General features: G+C 35.6%; 1 protein-coding gene across 3 annotated transcripts in view; it reads left to right on the forward strand.

The window, feature by feature from the left end:
* The window catches only part of FOXP2 (forkhead box P2), a gene marked incomplete at its 5' end in the record, with an annotated part of 185,946 nt that overhangs the window by 131,135 nt on the left and 44,811 nt on the right, over positions 1–10,000 (forward strand). For all 3 annotated transcript variants that reach the window (XM_080611991.1, XM_080611992.1, XM_080611993.1), the window contains 2 exons: positions 4,733–4,946; positions 6,550–6,654. In XM_080611991.1, the coding sequence (XP_080468117.1) occupies positions 4,733–4,946; positions 6,550–6,654 (319 nt within the window). The remainder of the gene's footprint in view (positions 1–4,732; positions 4,947–6,549; positions 6,655–10,000) is intronic.

Here is a 10,000-nt window from a genome sequence, read left to right on the forward strand (position 1 = left end):
TAGAAAAAAACAATACCTTTTTATTAAATTTTTAGGAGAGCTAGTAAACAGTTCTTCGTAAGAGCTTTCTTCTACTCAATCAAGTGTAACTGAAGTCATGACACAGAAAGGTGGATACTAAAGAAATAAAAAGCTTCAAAATTTTACAGTTAAAATGCATCTGGATTGGGGTTTTTTTAAGGTATTTTAATCTCTTCTTTGCTTCTGCCATATGTTTTTTTAATTATATGGAATTCCAGGCAAGTATTTCATTCTTCCATTTTTCTCTTCTAGTATCTAGTGTGTACGCGGAGTTCCTTTAGATATACAAGTACAGTTATAGGACCTCAGTTTTTCATAGCCCTGATGTGGATGTGCAAACTTGAAAATCATAAGACAGCTTCCCATGGAAAACCCTCTGCATCTCCAGAAAGGCCACTCACCCTGTGCCAGGAGAGGTGAAGTTAGTGATGAGGATAAGCAGGAAAGCCTTTCCAGCAAACCAAAGGGAGAACTAAATCCAGAGTTGTGACTGTCTTGGAGTTCTTTCTGTGGGCTCCTCTTACAGCACATTTTCTTTCATAGGAAGGCACAGCACCCAGTCCTGTTCATAATAACGTAATGAAGACTACTAGGCTTCAGATCTGTTGAGGCTTTCTCATATATCTTAAATTTACACATCCAGGTATTTACAAATATAAGTAGTACTTACTAAATTTAACATAGTGTCCCTTCATTATGGGGTGCATAAAAGAAGACCAAACTTCCTTTTTTTTTTTCTTGTAAAATTTAGCTAATTTTATGACACACTTTTTCTGTGGCAGTATTAAATGAGACCTTCAGAATTTATTTAAGATAATATAGACTGGATGTGGTAAAAGGATGTTTTTCTCCTTCCACTGTGCTGCAAGATGCATAATACGGTTATACAGAAAGATTTATGTATGTGTAACACATTTTTATATACATCCATTTAGATTGCTGAATTACATGTATGTGTAGAATGATGAGAAGCACAGAGCTATTCATGTTTATAAGTTACTGGTCATAAAGAGTCCTCTAAACCACAAATTGTTAGTGACAAAGAGAGCATGGAGTTGGCATTTGTTAGAATGAAGAGACGTAATTTCCAAGTGTAGCTGTGAGGTTCATGTCTATAAACAGTGTTTGCTCCAAATAGTTACTGCCTTTGAAGGACAGGAATCTTTACCGTGTTTTCTTGATAGTCAGGTATAGCAAGTAAGATACAAGAGGTGTTTTAGCATTTATTTTGTGACAAGATCTTCACTATGCCATATCCAAAGCCAGTGGCTTACTCTGACTTACTTGTGTGTAATGCTGCAATGATGCTAGCTAAATGCGAAGGACTGTGAATGACAACAGAAACCAAACAAGGAAAAAAAACCAACAAAGTTTTGATCAGGCCATGTAGGAAACTAAAAGACAGATGCATGGCTGAGTTTTATAAGTAGTGGTTTCATTAAGTGCCTATTCAAACATAAAAATAGCAGTGAAAAGAGTTATAAAACTAACTTCAAAATCCTGAAATTCTTGGTGTTAGTTAACTGCATAGCAAAACAATATATGCCCTTTTCAATATAGACCCTAATTTTTATGCCTCTGGATCCCCATGCTGAACCTTTCTCCTTTAATTTAGTGCGCAGAGAGTATTTTGAGGGTTAGCACAACCTATGAAACTTTAAAACTTACTCTGCCTTTACATCCACAGTAAAATATCTATCAGCCATTTTACAGGTCTCTTTTAAAATGGGAGTTAGACTTTCTTAGTCACAGAAACTACAAAATTGCCACAATTTACAATTAATTATAAATCTGCTTATTAACTTTATACTTTTTAAGTGCCTGCCCTTAATCCTTTTATCCTAAAAGGCAGCCTTTCAGAGTGCTCTGAAGAAGTGATAAAATTAACCAGCCTAAGCCCAGAGAGAAGTTTCTGTCTGATTTTAAAAAATGCCAAGTGAGGAGACACAGCTCCATCCATAGCTTCACTCAGAGGCAGGGGCTGCCCAGCATATGGAGACCAATGCCCAAGCAAAGGGCCATTGCTCCATCTGCTCCCAGCCCTTCACCCACCTTGTGGGGCAGCTCTTACTCAGCTCCCCCAGGGCCCAAAGTTTGCTGATCTCCAGTTAAAGTTCTCTCACTGCAAGACAGAATGCGATGTTTGCCCTCTGTTTATCCAAACAGATGGGTTTAGTGTTGGCTTTTATTTCTTTTCAATACAAGATTAGTTTATTTTGTTCAGTAGCAGGAGGAAGGGAAGAGTCTGAAGTAAATAATGCACTGTGTATATCATGCCACCTAAATGAATACATTACTTTTCATTTTGATGTGTGATTACATTTGTGAGTAACTATTATTTACTGCGCTAAAATGAGTTATTTGCCGTGTTGCTGGAACATACCTCATGAACATGGCAGTAATTACTTACCTTCATTAAACAATTACAACTAGTATAACCATCACTCCCGTTGCCTGTCTCTCTAATGCAGTAAATTAGAGTCTGGCTTCTTTCCTTGCTTCCTTAAAACCTAGCCTTTTGCTGTGCAAATACAATATAAATTCCAGTTTTAAGACTTAAATTCCAATCTTTTTGTCATTAATTGAGTTTGCCAATGGGTGTTTGTATTTAGGGTAGGGAGGCAGGGCACAAAATAATAGTCTAAAAGTGAGGTTCTTTCATAATTCTTTAAAAAAAAATACCTTCCAAACAAGTTTGTTTCCACACTACCTCCAGAAATTATTATTTCTGTAAATCATTACTAGTCTTTTTTTTAACAATGTAGTAGACTTGCGAGACATTGTGAGGCAGCTGAGGAGAACTATTAAGGAACTTACTGTGCTTTTTCATAATCTTTTTTTTTTTTTAATCTGTTTTTTAGTATTCCTGGTTCATGTCTTCAAAGTAAAACATGATCTAACAAAGGTTTGTCAAACAGTGAAAAACAGTCTTTGCGTCTTTCTAATGCATCTTGTTTACCAGATAAAACTATCTTCAGTGAAAATTTTTAATGAATAGATGCATTTTAATCCTTTGCTAAACAGTGGTAAATTTAAGCTCTTTCACAAAATAAAAAGAGAAGCATTTTAATTCAGACCACACCAGCATTCTGAATGTTTTGCATTCCAGCAGATCTAGATACCATGAGCATGTCTTACCTAATTTCACTTGTTGAGACAAGATACAGAAGACAGAATTAGATTTTAAGATAAAAATCTGGACCAAATAATTTCAGGCTGAAAAACCTGGCCATGAAACAAGATCTTTCACAAGAAACAGTCTGGGCTTCTCATTCTTTGCTACATTTAATTTAGTATTCTTCAAAAGAGAGATGTTAGACTTATAAAGACTGGCAGTGACAGAATGAATACATATTTTTGATGAACTCCACATCTTTCAAAATCTGAATTTCCTGTCTCAGTTGTGTATTTCGTGGCAAGATAAGAGAATGCTCACAGCTCTTCTCTTGCCTGTGTTTCAGGAGTCTTTAGTTCAGGCAGAAGAATATTGTAATGGAAGTTTCCATGAGTTCGTGCAATGTGCTCAACTCAAGCCAAGTAAACCTAACACATATGTATGAATACATTCTACCAGACATTGCTATTTGTGGCCTAGGATTAATCCTGGAAAGTACAAGTTTCCAGGCTACAAATGGAGTGGAGAGCAAATTTAAGCTCTATCTGCAAAGATCTGGTGGCTGGACTCCAGAACAGTGCTGTGCATATAGCACATACAGGGGAGCTTGAGAAGGTTTTCAGATTTTGTATGGCTGCCCATCACCCCAGGAGACTGGTGAGACAGAGCCAAACCCTCCAGTTTGTTTTCCATAGTCGGTCTGGACAAAAAAAAAGTCATGGAGAAATTTGATGGTCTACACTCTCTGTAATTTCATCTGTGTGGAAAGGGTTGTAAATGGGCCAGTTCTATTGGCTTTCTAGTCGTCTGGTGACACTGAATGGTACCAAAGAGCTTCAGCAGTTACCTGTGTCTAGTGGGTTTGTGGGTGTGTTCTTCCAAAGAGTCACTTTGGTTTTGCCTCTTGAGACACATTTTAAGATGGAACAATTTTCATAAATATTAAACAGGACTAATGAATATGTGGGTGTCATTAATTAAAGTCAGATGTGTTCTTCTCAAATATTAAACCTGTTAAGATCTCATTGATTTAATTGTTGTCTTCTGATTTTTATTCTCCCCAGTCTTCTTCCCCCACTCGCTGCTCTTCCTAAGTGTTTAAAGAGAATATCAATGTTTGTATCCTTAGTGTAACTTGGTTTTCTATTTTCCATTACATGTTTTATTATGAGGAATTATAACACTTGAGTTGACTGGATGCATTGAGTTACATTTCCATGTCAAGAAATTGAATAAGCAAACAAAAGAAATCTTGACCAGAAGTCTATTTAGGATTGTTGGGTTTTTTTCTTTCAAGAGGTAGTTGCAAGTTCTTTGCAGCTTTCACCCTTTGATCTTTGGGAGATGTTTTCAGAAGGAGCAAAATATTATTAAAACTGGTGATTTCTAATGGACTGTTCATAACACAAGAGAAGACAGTTACATTATTACCTGGATTCCGACAGAAGAAAAATGACTTTATGTTTTATTACATGTTGATTGTGCTGGAAAACCAGCATCAGCTTTATTGTTGGCATTAATCCATTAATAACACTGAGCTCATTATATGAAACTCTTTATTTTGTTGTATTAGTGGGGCTTTCTTTCATTTTATAGCTGGCTTAAGTCCTGCTGAGATTCAGCAGTTATGGAAAGAAGTGACTGGAGTTCACAGTATGGAAGACAATGGCATTAAACATGGAGGGCTAGACCTCACTACTAACAATTCCTCCTCTACTACCTCCTCCACCACTTCCAAAGCATCACCACCAATAACTCATCATTCCATAGTGAATGGACAGTCTTCAGTTCTAAATGCAAGGCGAGACAGGTAATTCTGACAAGATTTCAACTGTGCTTATCATTTGATGTAAAGCTGTCGTTTAACATCAGAAATCACGTTATTTCCAATTACAAAATAACACAGGTTACTTAAGAGATCATGGAGACATGATTTTTCAGAATAGTTTACCAATAGGGCATCGTTTTCAGTAGCAATGTCTGACTTTGCAGACGCAATGACAATTACCTGCCTGGTTTTTTTATAGCATGTATACTTATGGTAGTTATGTTAAAAATGAGAAAGCCCAGGATAGAGTGTGCTGTTTTAGAGGTGTAAATGCAGATTTGTGGGCACTTTCTGTAGGCACATAGCTTCATTCATATTTGAGTTAATACATCTGGCAGTCTGGCCCTTACTCTTGAATCACACTGCTGGTTTCATTGAAAATGTTCATCTATCTTAGTTGTCAAGGCTGTAATTCAGTGCAAAGATTTTATGTAAAGAGCACTTTAGAAATTAGTAGGTTAAAACAGTTCCTACATTGTTTGTCTCTTGTGAAGAAAACCACTGAATTTTCTTTCTTATTTGCACAACAGTAACACAGTTGATGCATTTCATACAACTTTTCAGTGGTCTTAGTGTAATATAGTGGAATTCAACCACATGGATAAAGTTAAAATAATTTCTCAGACACATTGACAGATATTCTTCACTAGTCCTCATTTTCAAGTAAGGGATTAAATACATACAAAAGTACACAGTACACAATAGAGCATAGTCAGATGTAGATGCTCTCAATATAAGATGAAATTTAATTTGTATCTACATAACCTAAATTGTAAATAATTGTATTTTAAAATAAATATTCCATTTAATTGTTTTAATACTTACAATAAGAGACTATAATTTAAGTGTCTCTGGTTCTCATGTGAGTATGAGAACATTTTTTTATCATTATTTTGTTGGGTTTTTTTTAAACTGGTTCTTCCCTGAATACTTTTGTAGTAGTGTTTTCAGTCAGTATTACTTTTGTGATTATATCTCAGAGAGTGGTTCTTCACTTCAGAATGTGTAGCTGACACCCACCTCCATGGGGCAATCCCCTGAATTTCTTTGATAACTATATGTGAATGAAACTATTGAGGAGGTTTCAAAAGAAGACACAGAATACATCTGGGGGTTTTTTATGAAGCCGAGTAGCTGTGGAAGCAACACTTGTGAACAAAAATATTTATTAATGGAAAAAACTTTATTTAAGCAGAAAATTCAAATATTATGTAGTAGCATTCCCAATATTTATAAATTCTGTCTTCAGTATTCTCATAATTGATTACTTCTGAGTATATTTTTTATTTATAGGTAAATGTTACACCAAGGTCATATGGCAGAATTAGCATGTGGTATTATACAGTCATCTTATTTTTTCTTCCTTTATTAACAGTCATCTTTGGCTCTATTTCTTCTCTAATTGGAACATCATCTAGCCTTGGCAGTTGAACTATTCAATAGAACGATTAAATTTTTCTGACTGCTCTGAGCTAAATTGACCTGTTTTGACCTGTTTGTCACTGATCGTAACCTGACAGGCGCTAGCAGCCTCCAACGATTATGGCTTTTGAGATGAATCTGATGCCTTACTCTTTTGCTACAGCTCGTCACATGAGGAAACTGGGGCCTCCCATACTCTCTATGGTCATGGAGTTTGCAAATGGCCTGGCTGTGAAAGCGTTTGTGAAGATTTTGGACAATTTTTAAAGTAGGTGGAATTTTATTCATTGGTACAGGGTTGTTTAAGGCAAGGGAAAGAGAAAGATGGCAAACAAAGTTTTACTGTAAATCATGTCAGAGATTTTTGTGTGTGTATTCCAAGCAACTGGGTAATCGAGGCTATCAGCAGAGGGTCAAATCGTTATCCTTTCTTTCATGTAGAACACTTTTGCAGGCCTTTCAATAGCACAGTGTTTAATCCTCTTATTACCCTTTACTGAAATGGAGCCTCAGAAAATTTGAAGAGATGCTTTAGATTGTATATTGAATAGTATGGGTATGAAAAAGCGCATTTTAATTTCTGACAGTTTGCGTATAGTGGGAATTAATGTGCATAGTATAAATAAAAAGGCACAAAGGACTAAGCAGGGCCATTTAGCTCTCACTTGCTAATTTATTTTTGCTTTTACTCTTGTATGTGCACAAGATACACAGAAAAAAACCCACTGTGAACAGGTGGGTTTGCATCTTTCAGGACTGAACAGTTATGTCAAAAGTTTTCCCTTTTAGTGTTTGTTTTTGCCAGCTATAGTCTAAATCAGAGCATTTAGAAAATAAGTGACACAGCCTTTGCTTTTCATCTGCAGCTTCAAACTGCAATGGGTTTCTGCATTTTTCCGATTTTTATTTTTTAAGTAGTTACTAGTATTTCTGTGTGCATTTGAATTTTCAACAACAGCACTGATTTTCTACCTACGTACATTATGGACTGGTCTTTGTTAGAAGAGCCGTACTCATTTTGGCATGCAATAGATCTTAATGGAAAGCTACAGATAGGCTTATATAGATGAGTAACTTCAGGGGCTGAGACTCTTATGTTGTCATGGTGCAGCTAACAGGGTGAATGAACTGTTTCATGCTTCATCAACAATTAAGTTAATTAGCTCATTTGAAATTGCACTGCTTTGTTGCCAGGATGTTGGCAGAAACATCAAAAAGATGTGTTTACAAATCGTAGACTACAGGGTATGTAACAGAAGCACCTTAACAGGAGACCATAAGTATGCAGTATCACAATAACTTTTATAATAGGATTATAGCAATACTTTTCATAAAGTATTTGCAATGCATTCTCCATCTTTCCTGCTGTCTTTCAATTTTAAATGAAGTAACTTATACTGACTTGCAAATCTTAGGTAGGTATCACTCCTGATAGAGTTTTTGTTTATTAGTGCATGAAGTGGAATGTCAAAATAATGGCTTATTATTGGAGAAAACTGTATAGGATTTAAAACAACCTTATTTACATAAGTTTGTATTAAAAGGGAAATGAAATCTCCCAATTCAACGTAGTGTCCTAAGTATTATTAATAGGAAGAATTTAAATTCATTTAACTTAAGCATTCTCCTTTTCAAGAAAAACTACATTTTCTAAATAAGTCCATCCGTCTAGGCTATAGTGATGCTAATTCTGTGGGCAGACTTTGCACATCCATTATGTCAGGTCTCTTGTTATAATCCACGATCACTAAAACCATTTTGATTAAGGCGGTGTAGTGCTAGGTTTACAGATGCTCTTCCTTTCCTGAATCAAATAACCCTGGAAAATGTGAAAGTGACATATAACATCTTGATAATTCTGGCACAGAGTCACTCAGGGTTTGCAGCAACATCGTGGCTTTTGTCCTGTACACCAGCAAAACAATGTCCAAGAATATTTTATTATTCCTTCTTTTCATTCAATTCTGTCTTCTGTGCCCTAGAAACAAATAAGAAGTCATGGTGCTGAATGGGCGAGGTTGTTTATGAAATAGATATATTCCTTCCTTTTACACTAGCATTGAGATGGAAATCAATACATAACCTTGCATTAGATTCTTTAGTACCTTTTCATGTTCACACTAATGCAAAATCCCCATTACAATTAAAAAACATTTTCTTTCAATTAAATACCAAATTTTAGTCCAAAGATTGAACATTTTTCCAACCCATTAACTTTATAGGGGATGACAGGACTAATGGCTGTAGTTTTCAAGGCTTTGCTCTTAGTTTAATCTTTGTTATGATGTTTTAGGTTCTCTGACTTGAAACAATGTGATACCTGTGTTAAGAGAGTTAATGCAAGTATATTGTACCAAAATGAAATATTAATGAGGTACACTACCTCAGTCTAGTTGTGTGTGTTTCTGTAATATGCTTATGACAACTTTGAAGGGTGCCTGGTTTATGAAGTGAACTCCAACTCCCCGTGCTCAGAAAATGGTTTACCTAGTGGCATTATTAAAAACAAGAAAAAAAGAGATACTGTGCAGAGCATCTGACGAGGAGGATTAAGACAGAAAACACCAGCTTTGATTCACTTTCCTACTAATGGAAAGGATTTAGGGTGAAGTGACGAATAACTTTCGATAAATGACTTAAAGTCCCAAAAGCCATTTTCACCTTCATTTTTGTTTATCCAGTTTGAATTGTTTTCATCTTTAAGATAATTTGAGAACACTCTAATTAGCTAGAATTCTTTTAGAATTCTTTTGAGATACTCTGAGTAGCTAAAGAAGTTATACATTCAGTGCTGTGTATTAGATTCTTATTTGGAAACGTATGCATTGGTTTCAAGAAAATATAGCAAATCTTCTCCATAATACATTTCTGTACATATAGAAAAACCTAATACTGTATCTTTCCTTTGATAGTCTTCAATTCTAGACACAAACCTACAGTTTATATTTTATGGAGCAATTTCCTATCTCGGCAAAATGGTGTTAGATTACAGTTGCTCATGCATGCAGGATCAGTTTTGACTACTCAGTAAAAACAACAGCTTTTGTCTTAAGAAAAACTTCAAAATGTAAAGACAGATCAGAAAAAGTCATGACATTACTAGAAAGAAGATGACAAGATCTAAAGAAAATGCCAGGCACTGAAACGATTAGAAGAGTGCCAAAAATGCTTAGGAAAATTCAGAAATTTGCTGTGAAACAGGTGTTGACAGAAGCTAACCATTTTGCTGGTCTCTAAGTGAGGGACCCAGTAGATCACGCAAAGCATTTAATAGTAGTTCTTCGTGATGGATTTTTAAATTCAGAACGCAATAACATATGACAAAACTTCAGTGTATTTTGTCTGCAAAATTAATTATCATTCCATTGGTCCTAAGTCAGTTTGAGTAAGAAGGATTTGACTTTTAGAGCTTAAACCGGAAGGTTTACAATAAAGCATTCCAGCCAGCAGACAAGTGTTCTTTAACCTGCATGCGGCAGATGCCAGCAAACATAACACAAGCTACACTACAAAGACGGGTCATGTTTTCATCTATAGAGACAAGGGGAAAAAAAACCCTCATGCTAGAGAAGATAAGCCAGCTTTCCAACAGCTTGTGTTTATTTCTGGGGCAG

This window comes from Psittacula echo (genome assembly GCF_963264785.1).
Source record: "Psittacula echo genome assembly, chromosome: 1".
In the NCBI taxonomy this organism is placed as follows: Eukaryota; Metazoa; Chordata; class Aves; order Psittaciformes; family Psittacidae; genus Psittacula; species Psittacula echo.